This window comes from Poecile atricapillus, chromosome 32 (genome assembly GCF_030490865.1).
Source record: "Poecile atricapillus isolate bPoeAtr1 chromosome 32, bPoeAtr1.hap1, whole genome shotgun sequence".
In the NCBI taxonomy this organism is placed as follows: domain Eukaryota; kingdom Metazoa; phylum Chordata; class Aves; order Passeriformes; family Paridae; genus Poecile; species Poecile atricapillus.
In genome coordinates, this window is record NC_081280.1 from 495,418 (window position 1) to 521,248 (window position 25,831).

Genomic DNA, 25,831 nt, shown 5'->3' on the forward strand with positions numbered 1-25,831 from the left:
TCCCCCAATTCTCCCCCAGACCCCCAATTTTCTCCCCAATTCCCCCCCAGACCCCCCCAATTCCCCCCCAGACCCCCAATTTTCTCCCCAATTCCCCCCAACTCCCCCCAAATCCCCCCCAGACCCCCAATTTTCTCCCCAATTCCCCCCCAATTCCCCCCCAGACCCCTCTAAACCCCGCAATTCCCCCCAAATCCCCCCCAGACCCCAAATTTTCTCCCCAATTCCCCCCCAAACCCCCCCAATTCCCTCCCCAATTCCCCCCCAGACCCCCCCAAATTCCCCCCCAGACCCCTCTAAACCCCCCAGACCCCTCCAAATCCCCCCCAGACCCCCCTAAACCCCCCCAATCCCCCCCCAAACTCCCCAAATTTGGGGAATTTTCCCCCCAACCCCCGAATTTCCCCCCAATCCCCCCCAAATCTGGGGAATTTGGCCCCAAAATCCCCAAATTTCCCCCCAAGCCCCCTCAAACTCACCAAATTTGGGGAATTTGCCCCCCCAAACCCCCTAATTTCCCCCAAACTCCCCAAATTTGGGGAATTTGGCCCCCAACCCCCCCAGTTCCCCCCAATCCCCCCCGAATTTGGGGAATTTGCCCCCCCAGACCCCCTCCAGACCCCCCCAGACCCCCAATTTTCTCCCCAATTCCCCCCAATTCCCCCCCAGACCCCTCTAAACCCCCCAAAATCCCTCTAAATCCCCCCCAGAGCCCCTCCAGACCCCCCCAGACCCCCAATTTTCTCCCCAAGTCCCCCCCAAATTCCCCAAATTTGGGGAATTTGACCCCCCAGACCCCTCAATTCCCCCCCAAATTCCCCCTAAATCCCCCCAGACCCCCCCAATCCCCCCAATTCCCCCCCAGACCCCCAATTTTCTCCCCAATCCCCCCCAATCGCCCTCCAATCCCCCCAATTCCCCCCCAGACCCCCCCAAATTCCCCCCCAGACCCCTCTAAACCCCCAAGACCCCTCCAAATCCCCCCAAACCCCCCAATTCCCCCCCAAACTCCCCAAATTTGGGAATTTGCCCCCCCAGACCCCCAATTTTCTCCCCAATTCCCCCCCCAAACCCCCCCAAATCCCCAATTTTCTCCCCAATTCCCCCCAAATCCCCCCAAATCCCCCCCAGAGCCCTCCAGACTCACCCAATTCCCCCCAAATCCCCCCCAGACCCCCAATTTTCTCCCCAATTCCCCCCCAGACCCCTCTAAACCCCCCAATTCCCCCCCAGATTCCCCCAAATCCCCCCCAGACCCCTCTAAACCCCCCAATTCCCCCCAAATTTCCCCCCCAAACCCCCAATTTTCTCCCCAATTCCCCCCCCAATTCCCCCCAAATCCCCCCAGACCCCAAATTTTCTCCCAATTCCCCCCCAGACCCCCCCAATTCCCCCCAGACCCCAAATTTTCTCCCCAATTCCCCCCAAAACCCCCCCAAATCCCCCCCCAGACCCCCAATTTTCTCCCCAATTCCCCCCCAAACCCTCCCAAATCCCCCCCAGACCCCAAATTTTCTCCCCAATTCCCCCCCAGACCCCCCCAAATCCCCCCCAGACCCCCAATTTTCTCCCCAATTCCCCCCCAGACCCCCCCAATTCCCCCCCAGACCCCTCTAAACCCCCCAATTCCCCCCAAATCCCCCCCAGACCCCAAATTTTCTCCCCAATTCCCCCCCAGACCCCTCTAAACCCCCCAAAATCCCTCTAAATCCTCCCCAGAGCCCTCCAGACCCCCCCAGACCCCAAATTTTCTCCCCAATTCCCCCCCAAATTCCCCAAATTTGGGGAATTTGGCCCCCAACCCCCCCAATTTCCCCCCCAATCCCCCCCAAACTCCCCAAATTTGGGGAATTTGACCCCCAGACCCCCCAAATGCCCCCCAAATTCCCCAATCCCCCCCCAGACCCCTCTAAACCCCCCCAAATCCCCCCAACTCCCCCCAATTCCCCCCACAAACCCCCCAATTCCCCCCTAATTCCCCTCCAGACCCCCCAATTCCCACCCCAGACCCCTCTAAACCCCCCCAATTCCCCCCAATCCCCCCCAGACTCCCAATCCCCCCCAATTCCTCCCCAATTCCTCTCCAGACCCCCCCAATTCCTCCCAATTCCTCCTCAGACCCCCCCAAATCTCCCATTTCCCCCCCCCAGTCCCCTTTAAACCCCCCAAAATCCCTCTAAATCCCCCCCAAACCCCCCAATTTCCCCCCAATCCCCCCCACACTCACCAAATTTGGGGAATTTGACCCCCCAAACCCCCCAATTCCCCCCCAAACTCCCCAAATTTGGGGAATTTGGCCCCCAGACCCCTCCAGACCCCCCCAAATCCCCCCAAATCCCCCCCAGACCCCCAATTTTCTCCCCAATTCCCCCCCAGACCCCTCTAAACCCCCCAAAATCCCTCTAAATCCCCCCCAGAGCCCTCCAGACTCCCCCCAATTCCCCCCAAATCCCCCCCAGACCCCCAATTTTCTCCCCAATTCCCCCCCAAACCCCCCCAAATCTCCCCCAGACCCCCAATTTTCTCCCCAATTCACCCCAGACCCCCCCAAATCTCCCCCAGACCCCCAATTTTCTCCCCAATTCACCCCCAGACCCCCCCAAATCCCCCCCAGACCCCCCAATTCCCCCCAATCCCCCCCAAACTCCCCAAATTTGGGGAATTTGCCCCCCCAGACCCCCTCCAGACCCCCCCAGACCCCCAATTTTCTCCCCAATTCCCCCCCAGACGCCTCTAAACCCCCCAAAATCCCTCTAAATCCCCCCCAGAGCCCAAATTTTCTCCCCAATTCCCCCCCAGACCCCCCCAAATCCCCCCCAGACCCCCGATTTTCTCCCCAATTCCCCCCAGACCCCCAATTTTCTCCCCAATTCCCCCCCAGACCCCTCTAAACCCCCCAATTCCCCCCCAAACCCTCCCAAATCCCCCCAGACCCCCAATTTTCTCCCCAATTCCCCCCCAGACCCCCCAATTCCCCCCAATCCCCCCCAAACTCCCCAAATTTGGGGAATTTGCCCCCCCAGACCCCCTCCAGACCCCCCCAGACCCCCAATTTTCTCCCCAATTCCCCCCCAGACCCCTCTAAACCCCCCAAAATCCCTCTAAATCTCCCCCAGAGCCCTCCAGACTCCCCCAATTCCCCCCCAGACCCCCAATTTTCTCCCCAATTCCCCCCCAGACCCCTCTAAACCCCCCAAAATCCCTCTAAATCCCCCCCAGAGCCCTCCAGACTCCCCCAATTCCCCCCCCAGACCCCCCCAAATCCCCCCCAGACCCCCAATTTTCTCCCCAATTCCCCCCAAAACCCCCCCAAATCCCCCCCAGACTCCCAATTTTCTCCCCAATTCCCCCCCAGACCCCCCCCAGACCCCCAATTTTCTCCCCAAATCCCCCCCAGACCCCCAATTTTCTCCCCAATTCCCTCCCAGACCCCCAATTTTCTCCCCAATTCCCCCCCAATTCCCCCCCAGACCCCCAATTTTCTCCCCAATTGGCTCCAAATTCCCCAAATTTTCGGAATTTTGGGGTCCCCACCTGGCAGGACCCCTCTGCCCTGAGGCTGAGGCCGATCCGGGGGCACTCGGGGCCGGGGCGGGGGCAGGGCCGGGGTCCCCCCGAAACCGAGAGCAGCCAAAGGCAGTGGGGGAGGGGCTCCTGCCCATCCCCCCCCCTCCAGCCCAGCTCCAGAGGCTCCGTCAGGGGCAGCAGCTGCCGGCCCCGGCAGCGGAGAACGCAAACACCCCCGTGCCTGGGGAAAGGAAACACGGGTTTGGGGGGTTTTAGGGTTTTTGGGGATTTTTTCGGGATTTTTTTGGGATTTTTTTGGGATTTTTGGGGATTTTTTTTGGAATTTTTTTTGGATTTTTTGGGGATTTTTTGGGGATTTTTTTGGGATTTTTTGGGGATTTTTTGGGGATTTTTTGGGAATTTTTTTGGGATTTTTTTTTTTATTTTTTTGGGATTTTTTGGGATCTTTTGGGGATTGTTTTTTGGATTTTTTGGGATTTTTTGGGGATTTTTTTGGGATTTTTTGGGGATTTTTTGGGGATTTTTTAGGGATTTTTGGGGATTTTTTTTTTTAATTTTTTTGGATTTTTTTGGGATTTTTTGGGGATTTTTTTTGATTTTTTGGGGATTTTTTGGGATTTTTTTGGGGATTTTTTGGGATTTTTTAGGGAATTTTTTAGGATTTTTTGGGGATTTTTTTGGGAATTTTTTGGGATTTTTTGGGGGATTTTTTGGGGATTTTTTGGGGATTTTTTGGGATTTTTTTTGGGATTTTTTATGATTTTTTGGAGATTTTCGGGGGATTTTTTGAGGGATTTTTTGGGGGGTTTTTTTAGGATTTTTTGGGATTCTTTGGATTTTTTGGGATTTTTTCTTGAATTTTTTTAGGATTTTTTAGGATATTTTTTTGAATTTTTTAGGGATTTTTGAGGGATTTTTTGGGGATTTTTTTGGGATTTTTGGGGAATTTTTAGGGATTTTTTTTGGAATTTTTTAGGATTTTTTTTTGAATTTTGGGGGATTATTTTGGGATTTTTTTTATTTTTTACTCCTGCCCATCCCCCCCTCCAGCCCAGCTCCAGAGGCTCCGTCAGGGGCAGCAGCTGCCGGCCCCGGCAGCGGAGAACGCAAACACCCCCGTGCCTGGGGAAAAGAGAAAGGGGGTTTGGGGGGTTTTAGGGTTTTTGGGGATTTTTTCGGGATTTTTTTGGCATTTTTTTGGGATTTTTGGGGATTTTTTTTGGAATTTTTTTGGATTTTTTGGGGATTTTTTGGGGATTTTTTTGGGATTTTTTGGGGATTTTTTGGGGATTTTTTGGGAATTTTTTTGGGATTTTTTTTTTTATTTTTTTGGGATTTTTTGGATCTTTTGGGGATTGTTTTTGGATTTTTTGGGATTTTTTGGGGATTTTTTTGGGATTTTTTGGGGATTTTTTGGGGATTTTTTAGGGATTTTTGGGGATTTTTTTTTTTAATTTTTTTGGATTTTTTTGGGATTTTTTGGGGATTTTTTTTGATTTTTTGGGGATTTTTTGGGGATTTTTTTGGGGATTTTTTGGGATTTTTTAGGGAATTTTTTAGGATTTTTTGGGGATTTTTTTGGGAATTTTTTGGGATTTTTTGGGGGATTTTTTGGGGATTTTTTGGGGATTTTTTGGGATTTTTTTTGGGATTTTTTATGATTTTTTGGAGATTTTCGGGGGATTTTTTGAGGGATTTTTTGGGGGGTTTTTTAGGATTTTTTGGGATTCTTTGGGATTTTTTGGGATTTTTTCTTGAATTTTTTTAGGATTTTTTAGGATATTTTTTTGAATTTTTTAGGGATTTTTGAGGGATTTTTTGGGGATTTTTTTGGGATTTTTGGGGAATTTTTAGGGATTTTTTTTGGAATTTTTTAGGATTTTTTTTTGAATTTTGGGGGATTATTTTGGGATTTTTTTTATTTTTTACTCCTGCCCATCCCCCCCCCTCCAGCCCAGCTCCAGAGGCTCCGTCAGGGGCAGCAGCTGCCGGCCCCGGCAGCGGAGAACGCAAACACCCCCGTGCCTGGGGAAAGGAAAAAGGGGTTTGGGGGGGTTTTAGGGTTTTTGGGGATTTTGGGGGATTTTTTGGGATTTTTTTTGGAATTTTTTGGAATTTTTTAGGATTTTTTTTTGAATTTTTTTTGGATTTTTTAGGATATTTTTTTGAATTTTTTAGGGATTTTTTGGGGATTTTTTGGGGATTTTTTTGGGATTTTTTGGGAATTTTTTGGGGATTTTTTAGGATTTTTTGGGGATTTTTTTTGATTTTTTAGGGATTTTTTTGGGATTTTTTGGGGATTTTTTAGGATTTTTTTTTGCGATTTTTTGGGATTTTTTTGGAATTTTTAGGATTTTTTGGGGATTTTTTTGGGTATTTTTTTTTTTTTTTTGGGTTTTTTGGGGACTTTTTTTGGATTTTTTTTGGGATTTTTTATGATTTTTTGGAGATTTTCGGGGGATTTTTTGAGGGATTTTTTGGGGGGTTTTTTAGGATTTTTTGGGATTCTTTGGGATTTTTTGGGATTTTTTCTTGAATTTTTTTAGGATTTTTTAGGATATTTTTTTGAATTTTTTAGGGATTTTTGAGGGATTTTTTGGGGATTTTTTTGGGATTTTTGGGGAATTTTTAGGGATTTTTTTTGGAATTTTTTAGGATTTTTTTTTAATTTTGGGGCATTTTTTTGGGATTTTTTTTTTTTTTTTTCCTCCTGCCCATCCCCCCCCCTCCAGCCCAGCTCCAGAGGCTCCGTCAGGGGCAGCAGCTGCCGGCCCCGGCAGCGGAGAACGCAAACACCCCCGTGCCTGGGGGAAGGAGAGAGAGGTTTGGGGGGTTTTAGGGCTTTTGGGATTTTGTAGGGATTTTTGGGGATTTTTTTTGGAATTTTTTGGAATTTTTTAGGATTTTTTTTTTGAATTTTTTTTGGATTTTTTAGGATTTTTTTTTAATTTTTTAGGGATTTTTGAGGGATTTTTTGGGGATTTTTTGGGGATTTTTTTTGATTTTTTTGGGGATTTTTTTTTGGGATTTTTTGGGATTTTTTAGGGAATTTTTTAGGATTTTTTGGGGATTTTTTTGGGAATTTTTTGGGATTTTTTGGGGGATTTTTGGGATTTTTTTTTATTTTTTGGGGATTTTTGGGGGGATTTTTTATGATTTTTTTGAGATTTTTCGGGGATTTTTTTGGATTTATTTTGGAATTTTTTAGGATTTTTTAGGATTTTTTTTAGAATTATTTTGAAATTTTTTAGGATTTTTTTTATTTTATTTTTGGGGATTTTTGGGGGGATTTTTTTGGTGATTTTTTGGAATTTTGGGGATTTTTTGGGATTTTTTTTTATTTTTTTTCCTCCTGCCCATCCCCCCCCCCTCCAGCCCAGCTCCAGAGGCTCCGTCAGGGGCAGCAGCTGCCGGCCCCAGCAGCGGAGAACGCAAACACCCCCCGTGCCTGGGGAAAAGAGAAAGGGGGTTTGGGGGGTTTTAGGGTTTTTGGGATTTTGGGGGATTTTTTGGGATTTTTTAGGATTTTTTTGGGATTTTTTGGGGATTTTTTGGGAATTTTTTTGGGATTTTTTTGGGATTTTTTTTTTATTTTTTTGGGATTTTTTGGGATTTTTTGGGGATTTTTTGGGGATTTATTTGGGATTTTTTGGGGGATTTTTTGGGGATTTTTTTGTGATTTTTTTGGATTTTTTGGGAATTTTTTGGGGATTTTTTAGGGATTTTTGGGGATTTTTTTTTAATTTTTTTGGATTTTTTTGGATTTTTTGGGGATTTTTTTGGGATTTTTTGGGATTTTTTTGGGATTTTTTTGGGATTTTTTTAGGATTTTTTGGGGATTTTTTTTTTAATTTTTTAGGGATTTTTTTGGGATTTTTTGGGATTTTTTTGGATTTTCTTGGGATTTTTTGGGATTTTTTGGGGATTTTTTTGGGAATTTTTTCGGGATTATTTGGGGGATTTTTTGGGGATTTTTTTTTGGATTTTTTGGGGATTTTTTGGGGATTTTTTTGGGAATTTTTGGGGATTTTTGAGGGATTTTTTGGGGATTTTTTGGGGATTTTTTGGGGATTTTTTTGGATTTTTTTTGGATTTCTTGGGGATTTTTTTAGGATTTTTTGGGATTTTTTTGGGGATTTTTTGGGGGATTTTTGGGGGATTTTTTTGGGATTTTTTTGGATTTTCTTGGGATTTTTTTGGATTTTTTGGGGATTTTTTTGGGATTTTTTTAGGATTTTTGGGGATTTTTTTTGGAATTTTTTTGGATTTTTTGGGGATTTTTTGGGGATTTTTTTGCGATTTTTTGGGATTTTTTGGGGATTTTTTTGGGAATTTTTGGGATTCTTTTGGGATTTTTTGGGGATTTTTTGGGGATTTTTTTGCGATTTTTTGGGAAATTTTTGGGGATTTTTTAGGGATTTTTGGGGATTTTTTTTTTTTTAATTTTTTTGGATTTTTTTGGGATTTTTTGGGGATTTTTTGGGGGATTTTTTTTAGAATTTTTTTGGATTTTTTGGGGATTTTTTTGGGAATTTTTGGGATTTTGGGGGGATTTTTTGGGGATTTTTTTGGGAATTTTTTGGGATTTTTTGGGGATTTTTTGGGGATTTTTTTGGGATTTTTTGGGGATTTTTTTTGATTTTTTGGGATTTTTTGGGATTTTTTGGGGATTTTTTTTTTATTTTTTAGGGATTTTTTGGGGGATTTTTGGGGGATTTTTTTTTGGATTTTTTGGGGATTTTTTGGGGATTTTTTTTAATTTTTTAGGATTTTTTTTAGTTTTTGGGGATTTTTTGGGGCTATTTCAGGCCATTTTGGGTCTATTTTGAGCCATTTTGGGGCTATTTCAGGCCATTCTGGGTGGATGTTGGTCCATTCTGAGCCATTTTGGGGCCATTTTGAGCCATTTTGGGCTATTTTGGGCCATTTTGGGGCCATTTTGAGCCATTTTGGGGCTATTTTGGGCTATTTTGGGCTATTTTGAGCCATTTTGGGGCTATTTTGGGCCATTTTTGGGTTATTTTTTCCGTTTTTTTCAGTTTTCGTGTCTCACCTGGGGTCCCCGTAGTATCCAGGTGCACACCTGTCGCAGTGGGGGCGGGGCCAGGGTGGATTTGGGCCATTTTGGGCAATTTTGGGCTATTTTGGGCCATTTTGGGCCATTTTGGGCTATTTTGGGCAATTTTGGGGCTATTTTGGGCCATTTTGGGTCACTTTTGGGCTATTTCAGGCCACTTTGGGTCTATTTTGAGCCATTTTGGGGCTATTTTGGGCCATTTTGAGTCATTTTGGGGCCATTTGGGGCCATTTTGGGTCAATTTTGGGCCATTTTGGGGCTATTTTGGGCCATTTTGGGGCTATTTAGAGCTATTTTGGGGTTATTTTGAGCCATTTTGGGGCTATTTCAGGCTATTTTGGGCTATTTTGGGTGGATTTTGGGCCATTTTGGGGTTATTTGGGGCCATTTTGGGTCAATTTTGGGCCATTTTGGGGCTATTTCAGGCCATTCTGGGTGGATGTTGGACCATTTTGAGCCATTTTGGGGCTATTTTGGGCAGTTTTGGGTGGATTTTGGGCTATTTTGGGGCTATTTTGAGCCATTTTGGGGCCATTTTTGGCCATTTTGGGTCAATTTTTTCCATTTTTTTTTGGTTTTGTTGTCTCACCTGGGGTCCCCGTAGTATCCAGGTGCGCACCTGTCGCAGTGCACGCCCGTGGTGGGGGGCAGGCAGTGGCAAACGCCGGAGCCGCGGTGGCAGAAGCCGCGCTCGGGGTCGCCGTGGCCGTGGCAGGCGCAGGGACGGCAACCGCCGGCACCGCCGGGACCGAAACTGCCGGGACGGCAGCGCTGGCACTGCGGGCCCTCCGTCCAGTCTGGGGGGAAAAATGGGAGAAAATGGGGTTAAAATGGGTTAGAATCAGGAAAAAACGGGGTTAAAATGGGAAAAAAACGGGAAAAAACGGGGTTAAAATGGGAAAAATGGGGTTAAAATGGGTAAAAATGAGAAAAAATGGGGTTAGAATGGGTTAAAATGGGGTTAAAATGGGGAAAAATGGGGAAAAATGGAAAGAAACAGGGTTAAAATGGGGTTAAATGAGGTTAAAATTGGAAAAAATGGGGTTAAAATGGGTTAAAATGGGGTTAAATGGGGTTAAAATGGTTTAAAATTGGGTTATAATGGAGTTAAATGGGACTAAAATGGGTTAAAATGGAGTAAAATGGGTTAAAATGGGGTTATAATGGAGTTAAATGGGATTAAAATGGGTTAGAATGGGTTAAAATGGGTTAAAATGGGGTTAAAATGGGGTTAAATGGGTTAAAATGGGTTAAAATGGGTTAAAATGGGGTAAAAATGGGGTAAAATGGGGTTAAAATGGGTTAAAATGGGTTAAAATGGGGTCGGCAACCGCCGGCACCGCCGGGACCGAAACTGCCGGGACGGCAGCGCTGGCACTGCGGGCCCTCCGTCCAGTCTGGGGGGAAAAAATGGGAAAAAAAGGGGTTAGAATGGGAAAAAACGGGGTTAGAATGGGAAAAAACGGGGTTAGAATGGGAAAAAATGGGAAAAAATGGGGTTAAAATGGGAAAAAACTGGGTTAAAATGGGAAAAAACGGGGTTAAAATGGGTTAAAATGGGGTTATAATGGAGTTAAATGGGATTAAAATGGGTGAAAATGGGAGGAAAATGGGGTAAAATGGGTTAAAATGGGTTAAAATTGGGTTAAAATGGAGTTAAATGGGGTAAAATGGGTTAGAATGGGTTAAAATGGGATAAAATGGGAGGAAAATGGGGTAAAATGGGTTAAAATGGGGTTAAATGGGATTAAAATGAGAAAAAATGGGGTTAGAATGGGAAAAAATGGGGGAAAATGGGGTTAAAGTGGGAAAAAATGGGGAAAAATGGGAAAAAAACTGGGTTAAAATGGGTTAAAATGGGGTTATAATGGAGTTAAATGGGATTAAAATGGGTTAGAATGGGTTAAAATGGGGTAAAATGGGGTTAAAATGGGTTAAAATGGGTTAAAATTGGGTAAAATGGGGTAAAATGGGTTAAAATGGGGTAAAATGGGGTCGGCAACCGCCGGCACCCGCCAGGACCGAAACTGCCGGGACGGCAGCGCTGGCACTGCGGGCCCTCCGTCCAGTCTGGGGAGAAAAAATGGGAGAAAAAGGGGTTAGAATGGGAAAAAATGGGGTTAGAATGGGAAAAAATGGGAAAAAACGGGGTTAGAATGGGAAAAAACGGGGTTAAAATGGGAAAAAATGGGGTTAAATGGGATTAAAATGAGAAAAAACGGGGTTAGAATGGGAAAAAATGGGGTTAGAATGGGAAAAAAGGGGAAAAAAAGGGGTTAAAATGTGAAAAAACGGGGTTAAAATGGGAAAAAAATTGAGTTAAAATGGGTTAAAATGAGAAAAAATGGGAAAAAAATGGAGTTAAAATGGGCTAAAATGTGAAAAAATAGGGGTAAAATGGGGTTAAAATGGGTTAAAATGGGGTTAAAATGGGGAAAAATGGGGAAAAATTGAAAGAAACAGGGTTAAAATGGGGTTAAATGAGGTTAAAATTGGAAAAAATGGGGTTAAATGGGGTTAAAATGGTTTAAAATTGGGTTATAATGGAATTAAATGGGACTAAAATGGTTTAAAATGGAGTAAAATGGGTTAAAATGGGGTTATAATGGAGTTAAATGGGATTAAAATGGGTTAAAATGAGTTAAAATGGGGTTAAAATGGGGTAAAATGGGTTAAAATGGGTTAAAATGGGTTAAAATGGGGTTTGGGAGCCTCTGCCGGGACGGCAGCGCTGGCACTGCGGGCCCTCCGTCCAGTCTGGGGGGAAAAAATGGGAAAAAGTTAGTTAAAGTGGGAAAAAACGGGGAAAAAAGGGGTTAGAATAGGAAAAAACGGGGCTAAAATGGGAAAAAATGGGAAAAAACGGGGTTAAAATGGGTTAAAATGGGAAAAAAACGGGGTTAAAATGGGTTAAAATGGCAAAAAACAGGGTTAAAATGGGGTTAAAATGGAGTTAAATGGGATTAAAATGAGAAAAAATGGGGTTAGAATGGGAAAAAATGGGGTTAAAATGGGAAAAAATGGGAAAAAATGGGAAAAAAACTGGGTTAAAATGGGGTTATAATGGAGTTAAATGGGATTAAAATGGGTTAGAATGGGAGGAAAATGGGTTAAAATGGGGTAAAATGGGGTAAAATGGGAAAGAATGGGAAAAAATGGGGTTAAAATGGGGTTAAAATGGCGATAAAATGGGATAAAATGGGGTTAAAAGGGGTTAAAATGGGTTAAAATGGGGTTAAAATGGGTTAAAATGGGATAAAATGGGATAAAATGGGGTTAAAAGGGGTTAAAATGGGTTAAAAAGGGGTTAAAATGGGGTTAAAATGGGATAAAATGGGATAAAATGGGTTAAAATGGGTTAAAATGGGGTTTGGGAGCCTCTGCCGGGACGGCAGCGCTGGCACTGCGGGCCCTCCGTCCAGTCTGGGGGGAAAAAATGGGGGAAAAAGGGGTTAGAATGGGAAAAAATGGGGTCAGAATGGGAAAAAATGGGAAAAAACGGGGTTAAAATGGGAAAAAACGGGGTTAAAATGTGAAAAAACGGGGTTAAAATGTGAAAAAACGGGGTTAAAATGTGAAAAAACAGGGTTAAAATGTGAAAAAACAGGGTTAAAATGGGAAAAAACAGGGTTAAAATGGGAAAAAACAGGGTTAAAATGGGAAAAAACAGGGTTAAAATGGGAAAAAAATTGAGTTAAAATGGGTTAAAATGTGAAAAAACAGGGTTAAAATGGGGAAAAATGGGTTAAAATAGGAAGAAACAGGGTTAAAATGGGGTTAAATGAGGTGTCAATTTTTGGGGTGTTTTTGGTGTGATTTTGGTGTGAATTTTTGGGGTATTTTGGGGTGTTTTTGGTGTGAATTTTTGGGATATTTTGGGGTGTTTTTGGTGTGATTTTGGGGTATTTTGGTATGAATTTTTGGGGTATTTTGGTGTGATTTTGGGGCCGTTTTGGTGTGAATTTTTGGGGTATTTTGGTGTGATTTTGGTGTGATTTTGGTGTGAATTTTTGGGGTATTTTGGGGTGATTTTGGTGTGAATTTTTGGGGTATTTTGGGGTGTTTTTGGTGTGATTTTGGGGTATTTTGGTGTGAATTTTGGGGTATTTTGGTGTGAATTTTTGGTGTATTTTTGGTGTGAATTATGGGGTATTTTGGTGTGATTTTGGTGTGAATTTTTGGGGTATTTTGGGGTATTTTGGTGTGATTTTGGTGTGATTTTGGTGTGAATTTTTGGGGTATTTTGGTGTGATTTTGGTGTGATTTTGGTGTGAATTTTTGGGGTATTTTGGGGTGGTTTTGGTGTGATTTTGGTGTGAATTTTTGGGGTATTTTGGGGTGTTTTTGGTGTGATTTTGGTGTGAATTTTTGGGGTATTTTGGGGTGTTTTTGGGGTGTTTTTGGGGTGTTTTTGGTGTGAATTTTTGGTGTGATTTTGGGGTGATTTTGGGGTGTTTTGGTATAAATTTATGGTGTTTTGGTGTGAATTTGGGGTGAATTTTTGGGTATTTTGGTGTCAATTTTTGGGGTGATTTTGGTGTGATTTTGGGGTGGTTTTGGTGTGAATTTTTGGTGTGATTTTGGGGTATTTTGGGGTGTTTTTGGTGTGATTTTGGTGTGAATTTTTGGGGTATTTTGGGGTGTTTTTGGTGTGATTTTGGTGTGATTTTGGTGTGAATTTTTGGGGTATTTTGGGGTGATTTTGGGGTGTTTTTGGTGTGAATTTTTGGGGTATTTTGGTGTGATTTTGGTGTGAATTTTTGGGGTATTTTGGGGTGTTTTTGGTGTGATTTTGGGGTATTTTGGTGTGAATTTTGGGGTATTTTGGTGTGAATTTTTGGTGTGATTTTGGTGTGAATTTTTGGGATATTTTGGAGTGATTTTGGTGTGATTTTGGTGCGAATTTTTGGGGTATTTTGGGGTGTTTTTGGTGTGATTTTGGTGTGAATTTTTGGGGTATTTTGGTGTGATTTTGGTGTGATTTTGGTGTGAATTTTTGGGATATTTTGGGGTGGTTTTGGTGTGATTTTGGTGTGAATTTTTGGGGTATTTTGGTGTGATTTTGGGGCCATTTTGGTGTGAATTTTTGGGGTATTTTGGGGTGTTTTTGGTGTGATTTTGGTGTGAATTTTTGGGATATTTTGGGTTGGTTTTGGTGTGATTTTGGTGTGAATTTTTGGGGTATTTTGGGGTGATTTTGGGGCCATTTTGGTGTGAATTTTTGGTGTGATTTTGGTGTGATTTTGGTGTGATTTTGGGGTATTTTGGTGTGAATTTTTGGGGTATTTTAGTGTAATTTTAGGGCAATTTTGGGCTGTTTTGGGGTGTTTTTAGGGCAGTTTTGGTGTGATTTTGGGGTATTTTGGTGTGAATTTTTGGGGTATTTTGGTGTGATTTTAGGGCAATTTTGGGCTGTTTTGGGGTGTTTTTAGGGCAGTTTTGGTGTGATTTTGGGGTATTTTGGTGTGAATTTTTGGGGTATTTTGGGGTGTTTTTGGTGTGATTTTGGGGTGTTTTTGGTGTGAATTTTTGGGGTATTTTGGTGTGATTTTAGGGCAGTTTTGGGGTGTTTTTGGTGTGAATTTGGGGCAATTTTGGGGCCGTTTTAGGGTGAATTTCAGGTGGTTTTGGGGCAATTCTGGTGTGATTTTTTGGGGTGTTTTTGGTGTGATTTTTTGGGTATTTTGGTGTGAATTTTTGGGTATTTTGGTGTGAATTTTTGGGATATTTTGGGGTGGTTTTGGTGTGATTTTGGGGTGTTTTTGGTGTGAATTTGGGGTGAATTTTTGGGTATTTTGGTGTGATTTTGGGGTGGTTTTGGTGTGATTTTGGGGTGTTTTGGTGCGAATTTGGGGTATTTTTGGTGTGATTTTGGGGTGTTTTTGGTGTCATTTTTTGGGGTGTTTTTGGTGTGATTTTGGGGTGTTTTGGTGTGAATTTGGTGTGATTTTGGGGTGTTTTTGGTGTGAATTTTTGGGGTATTTTTGGGTGTTTTAGGTGGGAATTTTTGGGGTATTTTGGGGTGATTTTGGTGTGAATTTTTTGGGTATTTTGGGGTGGTTTTGGTGTGATTTTGGGGCCGTTTTGGGCTGAATTTTTGGGGTATTTTGGGGTGTTTTTGGTGTGATTTTGGTGTGAATTTTTGGGGTATTTTGGTGTGATTTTGGGGCCATTTTGGTGTGAATTTTTGGGGTATTTTGGGGTGTTTTTGGGGTGTTTTTGGTGTGATTTTGGTGTGATTTTGGTGTGAATTTTTGGGATATTTTGGTTTGATTTTGGGGCCGTTTTGGTGTGAATTTTTGGGGTATTTTGGTGTGATTTTAGGGCAGTTTTGGGCTGTTTTGGGGTATTTTGGTGTGATTTTGGGGTGTTTTTGGTGTCATTTTTTGGGGTGTTTTTGGTGTGATTTTGGGGTGTTTTGGTGTGAATTTTGGGCAGTTTTGGGTCAGTTCTGGTGTGAATTTTTGGGGTGTTTTTGGTGTGATTTTGTGCTGTTTTGGGGCAGTTTTTGGGGCTCACTCTGGCATCGGTCGCAGTGCCCGGGGCCGCCGCGCTCGCAGGAGCTGTGGAAGTTGCAGCCGCAATCCACCGAGCACTGGGGGGGCTCCTGGGACCCCCCAAAAGAGGAATTTTGGGGTTTGGGGTTGGTCCAGCCCAGGTGACAAATGCAGGTGAAGTTGGGGGGTCCCGAGCAGAATCCGTGGCCGCAGTCGGAGAAACACCTGGAGGGGGAAAAAAAGGCTCAGACACCCCAAAAAACCCTGAAATTTCAAATTTCTGACCCTAAAAACCCCAAAATTCCAAATTCCTGACCCCAAAAACCCCAAAATTCCAAATTCCTGACCCAAAAACCCCCAGAATTGAGGATTCCTGACCCCAAAAACCCCAAAATTCCGAATTTCTGACCCAAAAACCCCCAAAATTCAGGATTCCTGACTCCAAAAACCCCAAAATTCCGAATTCCTGACTCCAAAAATCCCCAAAATTCCCAATTCCTGACCCAAAAGCCTCCAAAATTCCCAATTCCTGACCCCAAAAACCCCAAAATTCCGAATTTCTGACCCAAAAACCCCCAAAATTCAGGATTCCTGACTCCAAAAACCCCAAAATTCCGAATTCCTGACCCAAAAACCCCCAAAATTGAGGATTCCAGACACCAAAAACCCCAAAATTCCCAATTCCTGACCCCAAAACCACCAAAATTCAGGAATTCTGACCCCAAAAACCCCAAAATTCCCAATTCCTGACCCAAAAACCCCCAAATTGAGGATTCCAGACACCAAAAACCCTAAAATTCCCAATTCCTGACCCCAAAAACCCCAAAATTCCCAATTCCTGACCCAAAAATCCCCAAAATTCAGATTCCTGACCCCAAAAATCCCAAAATTCCCAATTCCGGACCCCAAAAACACCAAAATTCAGGAATTCTGACCCCAAAAACCCCAAAATTCCCAATTCCTGACCCCAAAAACCCCAAAATTCCCAATTCCTGACCCCAAAAACCCCAAAATTCCCAATTCCTGACCCAAAAACCCCCAAAATTCAGGATTCCAGACAACAAAAACCCCAAAATTCCAAATTCCTGACCCCAAAAACCCCAAAATTCCAAATTCCTGACCCAAAAAACCCCAAAATTCCCAATTCCTGACCCCAAAAACCCCAAAATTCCCAATTCCTGACCCAAAAACGCCCAAAATTCAGGATTCCTGACCCAAAAACCCCAAAATTCCCAATTCCTGACCCAAAAACCCCCAAAATTGAGGATTCCTGACTCCAAAAACCCCAAAATTCCGAATTCCTGACCCAAAAACGCCCAAAATTGAGGATTCCAGACACCAAAAACCCCAAAATTCCCAATTCCTGACCCAAAAACCCCCAAAATTGAGGATTCCTGACCCCAAAAATCCCAAAATTCCCAATTCCTGATGCCAAAAAAACCCCAAAATTCAGGATTCCAGACACCAAAAACCCCAAAATTCCAAATTCCTGACCCAAAAAACCCCAAAATTGAGGATTCCAGACACCAAAACCCCCAAAATTCCAAATTCCTGACCCCAAAAAACCCCAAAATTGAGGATTCCAGACACCAAAAACCCCAAAATTCCAAATTCCTGACCCCAAAAACACCAAAATTCAGGAATTCTGACCCCAAAAACCCCAAAATTCCAAATTCCTGACCCCAAAAACCCCAAAATTCCCAATTCCTGAACCAAAAACCCCCAAAATTGAGGATTCCAGACACCAAAAACCCCAAAATTCCCAATTCCTGACCCCAAAAATCCCCAAAATTCCCAATTCCTGACCCAAAAACCCCCAAAATTGAGGATTCCAGACATCAAAAACCCCAAAATTCCAAATTCCTGACCCCAAAAACTCCAAAATTCCCAATTCCAGATGTCAAAAAAAACCCCAAAATTCAGGATTCCTGACCCAAAAACCACCAAAATTCAGGAATTCTGACCCCAAAAACCCCAAAATTCCCAATTCCTGACCCCAAAAACCCCAAAATTCCCAATTCCTGACCCAAAAATCCCCAAAATTCCAAATTCCTGACCCAAAAATCCCCAAAATTCCAAATTCCTGACCCCAAAAACCCCAAAATTCCCAATTCCTGACCCAAAAAACCCCAAAATTCCCAATTCCTGACCCCAAAAACCCCAAAATTCCGAATTCCTGACCCAAAAACCCCCAAAATTCAGGATTCCTGACCCCAAAAATCCCCAAAAATCCCAATTCCTGACCCCAAAAACCCCAAAATTCCAAATTCCTGACCCCAAAAAACCCCAAAATTTCAAATTTCTGACCATAAAAACCCCAAAATTCCAAATTCCTGACCCAAAAAACCCCAAAATTCCGAATTCTTGACCCAAAAACCCCCAAAATTCAGGAATTCTGACCCCAAAATCCCCAAAATTCCCAATTCCTGACCCCAAAAACCCCAAAATTCCCAATTCCTGACCCAAAAATCCCCAAAATTCCAAATTCCTGACCCAAAAATCCCCAAAATTCCAAATTCCTGACCCCAAAAATCCCCAAAATTCCCAATTCCTGACCCAAAAACCCCAAAATTCAGGATTCCTGACCCCAAAAATCCCCAAAATTCCCAATTCCTGACCCCAAAAATCACAAAATTTTAAATTCCTGGCACTAAAAATACCCAAAACTCAGAATTGTGGAGACTAAAAATCCTCACTTTTCCATTTCCCCCAATTTTTTAACAAATTTTTCCCCCATTTTTTCCCCCATTTTTTTCCAATTTTTTCCCATTTTTCCCCAATTTTTTCCCCATTTTTCCTCCAATTTTCCCCCCATTTTTCCCCATTTTTTCCCCAAATTTTCCCATTTTTTCCACATTTTTTCCCCAATTTTTTCCCCATTTTCCCCCAATTTTTCCCCCATTTTTTTCCAATTTTTTCCCATTTTTCCCCAATTTTTTCCCCATTTTTCCTCCAATTTTCCCCCCATTTTTCCCCCATTTTTTCCCCATTTTTCCCCATTTTTTCCCCATTTTTCCCCATTTTTTCCCCATTTTTCACCATTTTTCCCCATTTTTCCCCCATTTTTTCCCCATTTTTCCCCATTTTTTCCCCATTTTTTCCCCATTTTTCCCCATTTTTTCCCCATTTTTTCCCCAATTTTTCCCCATTTTTCCCCCATTTTTCCCCCATTTTTCTCCCATTTCTTTTCCATTTTCTCCTCATTTTTCCCCTTTTTTTTTTTATTTTTTCTCAATTTTTTCCTAATTTTTTTCCCATTTTCCCCCAATTTTTCCCCCATTTCTTTCCAATTTTTTCCCATTTTTCCGCAATTTTTTCCCCATTTTTTCTCCAATTTTCCCCCCATTTTTCCCCATTTTTCCCCCAAATTTTCACATTTTTCTCCATTTTTTCCCCATTTCTCAGCCAATTTTCCCCATTTTTTCCCCATTTTTCTCTTTTTTTTTAACCAATTTTTCCCCATTTTGTCCCCATTTTTTCCCCATTTTTCCCCAATTTTTCCCCAATTTTTCCCCATTTTTTTCTTGTTTTTCCCCCATTTTTTCCCCATTTTCTCCCCAATTTTCTCCCCAAATTCTCCCCATTTTTAACCCATTTTTTCCCCATTTTTTCCCCATTTCTCAGTCAATTTTCCCCATTTTTTCCCCATTTTTTCCCCAATTTTTCCCATTTTTTCCCCATTTTTTCCCCAATTTTTCCTCATTTTTCCCCAATTTTTCCCCCATTTTTTTTCCCTTTTTTCCCCCATTTTTTCCCCATTTTTTCACCATTTCTCAACCGATTTTCCCCATTTTTTTTTGTTTTTTCCTAATTTTTTTTTGTTTTTCCCCATTTTTCCCATTTTCCCGTTTTTTGTCCCCGTTTCCTCCCGTGGGCTCGCAGGTGGCCACGCCGTCTCCGCGGTAGCCGCGCTGGCAGCGCCACTGGAAGCTGCCGGGGCTGTTGTGACACCGGGACATTCTCCCCATTTTTCCCAATTTTTCCCCAATTTTTTCCCCATTTTTCCCCCATTTTTTCCCCCAGTTTTTCCCATTTTTTCCCCATTTCTCAGCCAATTTTCCCCATTTTTTCCCCATTTTTTCCTTTTTTTTTAACCAATTTTTCCCCATTTTGTCCCCATTTTTCTCCCATTTTTTCCTCATTTTTTCCCCCATTTTTCCCCAATTTTTCCCCATTTTTCCACATTTTTCCACATTTTTTCTCCACTATTTCCCCATTTTTTCCCATTTTTCCACATTTTTTCCCCATTTTTCCCCCAAATTTTCCCATTTTTCCCCATTTTTTCCCCATTTCTCAGCCAATTTTCCCCATTTTTTCCCCATTTTTCCCTTGTTTTTTACCCAATTTTCCCCCACTTTTTCCCCATTTTTTCCAAATTTTTTCCCCATTTTTCCCCATTTTTTCCCCATTTTTTCCTCGTTTTTTTCCCCTTTTTTTTTGGTTTTTTCCCCCATTTTTTCCCATTTTTCTGTTTTTCCCATTTTCCCGTTTTTTGTCCCCATTTCCTCCCGTGGGCTCGCAGGTGGCCACGCCGTCTCCGCGGTAGCCGCGCTGGCAGCGCCACTGGAAGCTGCCGGGGCTGTTGTGACACCGGGACATTCTCCCCATTTTTCCCCAATTTTTCCCCAATTTTCCCCAATTTTTCCCCATTTTTCCCCCATTTTTTCCCCATTTTTTCCCATTTTTTCCCATTTTTTCCCCAATTTTTTCCTAATTTCTTCCCCATTTTCCCCCACTTTTTCCCCATTTTTCTCCCATTTTTTTTCCATTTTCTCCTCATTTTTCCCCTTTTTTTTTTATTTTTTTCTCAATTTTTTCCTAATTTTTTTCCCATTTTCCCCCAATTTTTCCCCCATTTTTTTCCAATTTTTTCCCATTTTTCCCCAATTTTTTCCCCAATTTTTCTCCAATTTTCCCCCCATTTTTCCCCATTTTTCCCCCAAATTTTCCCATTTTTCCCCATTTTTTCCCCATTTCTCAGCCAATTTTCCCCATTTTTTCCCCATTTTTCCCTTGTTTTTTAACCAATTTTTCCCCATTTTGTCCCCATTTTTCTCCAATTTTTCCCCCAATTTTCCCCACTTTTTCACCATTTTTCCCCCATTTTTTCCCCTTTTTTTTTCATTTTTCTCCCCATTTTTCCCCCATTTTTTCCCCATTTTTCTCCCAATTTTTCCCTCATTTTTCCCCATTTCTTCACCATTTTTTCCCCTTTTTTTCCCCTTTTTTTCCCCTTTTTTCCCCATTTTTCCCCATTTTTTCCCCATTTTTTCACCATTTTTCAACCGATTTTCCCCATTTTTTTTTTGTTTTTTCCCAATTTTTGGCATTTTTCCCGTTTTCCCGGTTTCTATCCCCGTTTCCTCACGTGGGCTCGCAGGTGGCCACGCCGTCTCCGCGGTAGCCGCGCTGGCAGCGGCACTGGAAGCTGCCGGGGGTGTTGTGACAGCGGGCGCGCGGGTGACAACGCGCCAGCCCCAGCCGACACTCGTCCACGTCCGGACAGCGGCCGTACGACCACCGCGGGCCACCACCGGGGTCACCTTGGTGGTCATCGGGGTCACCTTGGTCAGTCTGGTGGCCATCGTGGTCATCATCATCATTGTGGTCAGCTTGGTCAGCTTGGTGGCCATCGTGGTCATCATGGTAACCTTGGTGGTCATCATGGTCATCATCATCATTGTGGTCACCTTGGTGGTCATCGTGGTCAGTTTGGTGGCCATCGTGGTCATTGTGGTCAGCTTGGTCACCTTGGTGGCCATCGTGGTCATCATGGTCATTGTGGTCGCCTTGGTCACCTTGGTCAGCCTGGTGGTCATCGTGGTCATGGTGGTGGCCATTGTGGTCATTGTGGTCAGCTTGGTCAGCTTGGTGGCCATCATAGTCATCATGGTCATGGTGGTCACCTTGGTGGCCATCAGGGTCATCGTGGTCATTGTGGTCACCTTGGTGGCCATCGTGGTCAGTTTGGTGGTCATTGTGGTCATTGTGGTCAGCTTGGTGGTCATTGTGGTCACCTTGGTCAGCTTGGTCAGCCTGGTGGTCATCGTGGTCATCATCATCATTGTGGTCACCTTGGTGGCCATCGTGGTCAGTTTGGTGGTCATTGTGGTCAGCTTGGTCAGCCTGGTGGTCATCATGGTCATGGTGGTGGCCATCATGGTCAGCTTGGTCAGCCTGGTGGTCATCGTGGTCATGGTGGTGGTCATCATGGTCACCTTGGTGGTCATCATGGTCAGTTTGGTGGCCATCGTGGTCACCATGGTCAGCCTGGTGGTCATCGTGGTCATTGTGGTCACTTTGGTGGTCATTGTGGCCATTGTGGTGGTCATGGTCAGCATGGTCACCATGGTCAGCCTGGTGGTCCTTGTGGTCACTATGGTCACCCTGGTGGTCACTCTGGTTCTTTTGGTGGTCACCCAGGTAGTCACTCTGGTCACTCTGGTGGTCACTCTGGTCCTTCTGGTGGTCACTCTGGTTCTTCTGGTGGTCACCCACGTGGTCACTCTGGTTCTTTTGGTGGTCACTCTGGTGGTCACTCAGGTTCTTTTGGTGGTCACTTAGGTCACCCTGGTCACTCTGGTGGTCACTCAGGTCCCTCAGGTGGTCACTGAGGTTCTTCAGGTGGTCACTCTGGTGGTCACCCAGGTTCTTCAGGTGGTCACTCTGGTGGTCACTCTGGTCACTCTGGTGGTCACTCTGGTCACTCTGGTGGTCACTCAGGTTCTTCAGGTGGTCCCCCAGGTGGTCACTGAGGTTCTTCAGGTGGTCACTTTGGTGGTCACTCTGGTCACTCAGGTGGTCACTGAGGTTCTTCAGGTGGTCACTCTGGTGGTCACTGAGGTTCTTCAGGTGGTCACCCTGGTGGTCACTCAGGTTCTTCAGGTGGTCACCCAGGTGGTCACTGGGGTGTCCGGAGCTGTCCTGGTGGCCCAGGGCCACCGAGCAGTTGGGGAAGTTCCGGGGCCCCGAGAAGTCGCCCTCGAAGCACCTGGGGGGCAAATTTGGGCCATTTTGGGGCTTTTTGGGCCATTTTGGGTCATTTTGGGTCATTTTGGGTCATTTTGGGCCATTTTGGGGCATTTTGGGGCATTTTGGGCCATTTTGGGGCATTTTGGGGCTTTTGCTGAGAAGTGAAATTGGCCCTGATTGAATTTTGCTCGGAAAGGTGAAATTGGCCTAAAACACCCCAAAATTGGCCCCAAAAAAACCCAAAATCGAGCAGAAAAAAAAGATAAAATTGGCCCAAAAAACTCCAAAATTGACCAGAAAAAAAACCAAAATTCCCTCCAAAAAACCCCAAAATCCCCCCAAATCCCCCCAAAGACCCCCCGAAGACCCCCAAACACCCCCAAAATGCCCCAAAATCCCCCCAAATCCCCCCAAAGACCCCCCACACCCCCCCAAATCTCCCCAAATCCCCCCCAAATCTGCCCAAATCCCCCCCAAACCCCCCCAGGACCCCCAACCCCCCCAAATCCCCCCAAAGACCCCCAAAATCCCCCCCAAACCCCCCCCAAATCCTCCCAAATCCCCCCAAATCCTCCCAAATCCCCCCAAACCCCCCCCAAGGACCCCCAAACCCCCCCCAGGACCCCCAAATTTCCCCCAAACTCCCCCAAATCCCCCCAAATCCCCCCAAACCCCCCCAAATCCCTCCTGGGACCCCCAAACCCCCCCAGGACCCCCAAATTTCCCCCCGGAATCCCCCCAAATCCCCCCCAAACTCCCCCAAATCCCCCCTGAGTCCCCCAAACTACCCCCAAATCCCCCCAAACCCCCCCAAATCCCCCCCGGGACCCCCAAACCCCCTCCCAAACCTCCCCCAAACCCTCCCCAAACTTCTCCAAACCCCCCCAAATTCCCCCTGAGCCCCCCAAACCCCCCCAAATCCCCCCCAGGACCCCCAAATCCCCCCCGGGACCCTCCCATATCCCCCCAAACCCCCCCCAAATCCCCCCAGCGCCCCCCAAAATCCCCCCAAATCCCCCCAGGACCCCCAAACCCCCCAAACCCCCCCAGACCCCCCCAAACTTCCCCAAATCCCCCCAAATCCCCCCCAGGACCCCCAAATCCCCCCCAGGACCCCCAAACCCCCACCCAAACCCCCCCAAATTTCCCCAAATCCCCCCAAATCCCCCCCAGGAGCCCCAAATCCCCCCCAGGACCCCCAAATTTTCCCCCCCAGGACCCCCAAATCCCCCCCAAACCCCCCCTGAGTCCCCCAAACTACCCCCAAATCCCCCCAAACCCCCCCAAATCCCCCCCGGGACCCCCAAACCCCCTCCCAAACCTCCCCCAAACCCTCCCCAAACTTCTCCAAACCCCCCCAAATTCCCCCTGAGCCCCCCAAACCACCCCGAAACCCCCCAAAATCCCCCCAAGGACCCCCCAAATCTCCCCAGACCCCCCCAAATCACCCCAAATCCCCCCCCAAATCTGCCCAAATCCCCCCCAAATCCCCCTGGGACCCCCAAACTCCCCCCCGGGACCCCCAAACCCCCCCCCCACCCCCCCCAAATCCCCCCCAAACTTCCCCAAATTCCCCCAACCCCCCAGGACCCCCAAAATCCCCCCCAGGACCCCCAAACCCCCCCCAGGACCCCCAAATCCCCCCCCAGGACCCCCCGGGCCCCCTCCCCACCTGCCCAGGGTCGGGTTCCGGCTGTTCCCGCACCAGCCGCACTCGTGTTGGGACAAACATTCCTGACAGGAACTGAGCTGGGAACAGCTCCGGCACTGCGGGCTGGAGTGAACGCTGCCAAAAACACCCAAAAACACCCCAAAACACCCCGAAATGTCAGTCAGAGAGACTCGGGACACCCAAAAACACCCAAAACCACCCAAAATCACCCCAAAAACACCCAAAAACACCCCAAAACAACCCCAAAACCACCCAAAATGTACCCCTGGAACAGCTCCGGCACTGCGGGCTGGAGTGAACGCTGCCAAAAACACCCAAAAACACCCCGAAAACACCCGAAATGTCAGTCAGAGAGACTCGGGACACCCAAAAACACCCAAAATCACCCCAAAAAACACCCCAAAACACCCCGAAAACACCCGAAATGTCAGTCAGAGAGACTCAGGACACCAAAACCACCCCAAAAACAACCCCAGAAACACCCAAAATGTACCCCAGGAACAGCTCCGGCACTGCGGGCTGGAGTGAACGCTGCCAAAAACACCCAAAAACACCCCGAAAACACCCGAAATGTCAGTCAGAGACACTTGGGACACCCAAAACACCCCAAAAACACCCAAAACCACCCAAAATGTACCCCAGGAACAGCTCCGGCACTGCGGGCTGGAGTGAACACTGACAAAAACACCCAAAAACACCCCGAAAACACCCGAAATGTCAGTCAGAGAGACTCAGGACACCCAAAATCACCCAAAACCACCCAAAATCACCCCAAAAACACTCAAAAACTACTCAAAAACACCCCAAAACAACCCCAGAAACACCCAGAAACAACAAAACCACATCAAAAACACCTGAAATGTCAGTCAGAGAGACTCGAGAACCCCAAAACCACCCAAAACCACCCAAAAAACACCCAGAAACAACCCCAAAAACACCCAAATCCAACCAAAAACACCCAAAATGTCACTCAGAGAGACTCGGGACACCCAAAAACACCCAAAATCACCCAAAAAACACCCCAAAACACCCCAAAAACACTCAAAAACACCCCAAAACAACCCCAGAAACACCCAAAATGTCCCCCTGGAACAGCTCCGGCACTGCGGGCTGGAGTGAACACTGCCAAAAACACCCCAAAACACCCCGAAAACACCCGAAATGTCAGTCAGAGAGACTCGGGACACCCAAAAACACCCAAAACACCCCAAAACAACCCCAGAAACACCCAAAAACACCCCAAAACACCCGAAATGTCAGTCAGAGAGACTCGGGACACCCAGAAATACCCAAAACACCCCAAAAACACCCCAAAAACACCCCAAAAACACTCAAAAACACCCCAAAACAACCCCAAAACAACCCCAAAACCACCTAAAATGTACCCCAGGAACAGCTCCGGCACTGCGGGCTGGAGTGAACACTGACAAAAACACCCAAAAACACCCCGAAAACACCTGAAATGTCAGTCAGAGAGACTCGGGACCCCCAAAACATCCAAAAACACCCAAAATCACCCCAAAACACCCCGAAAACACCCGAAATGTCAGTCAGAGAGACTCAGGACCCCAAAAACACCCCAAAACACCCCAAAAACACCCAGAAACTGCTCAAAACCACCCCAAAACAACCACAGAAACACCCAAAAACACCCCAAAACACCCGAAATGTCAGTCAGAGACACTTGGGACCCCCAAAAACACCCAAAATCACCCCAAAACCACCTGAAATGTCAGTCGGAGACACTCAGGACACCCAAAAACACCCAAAAATGACACCAAAAACACCCCAAAACCACTCAAATCCAACCAAAAACACCCGAAATGTCAATCAGAGACACTCGGGACAACAAAAACACCCAAAAATCACCCAAAATACCCAGAAACACCCAGAAACACCCCAAAACAACCCCAGAATCATCCAAATCCAACCAAAACACCCCAAAATGTCACTCAGAGACACTCGGGACCCCCAAAAACACCCAAAAACAACCTCAGAAACACCCAAAACCACCCCAAAATCACCTTAACTACCCCCAAAAACACCCAGAAACACCCAAAATGTCAGTCAGAGACACTCGGGACC

The 25,831-nt window shown here is 45.3% G+C and overlaps 1 protein-coding gene across 1 annotated transcript in view; it reads right to left on the reverse strand.

The window, feature by feature from the left end:
- MEGF8 (multiple EGF like domains 8) overlaps positions 1 to 20,735 on the reverse strand; it is an 86,058-nt gene extending 65,323 nt beyond the window's left edge. The window contains exons 1-3 of the mRNA XM_058860034.1: positions 20,471 to 20,735; positions 9,195 to 9,402; positions 3,535 to 3,748 (exon numbers count right to left, since the gene is read on the reverse strand). Coding sequence (XP_058716017.1) covers positions 3,535 to 3,748; positions 9,195 to 9,402; positions 20,471 to 20,735 — 687 coding nt within the window. The remainder of the gene's footprint in view (positions 1 to 3,534; positions 3,749 to 9,194; positions 9,403 to 20,470) is intronic.
- Between the last annotated feature and the right edge of the window lie 5,096 nt (positions 20,736 to 25,831).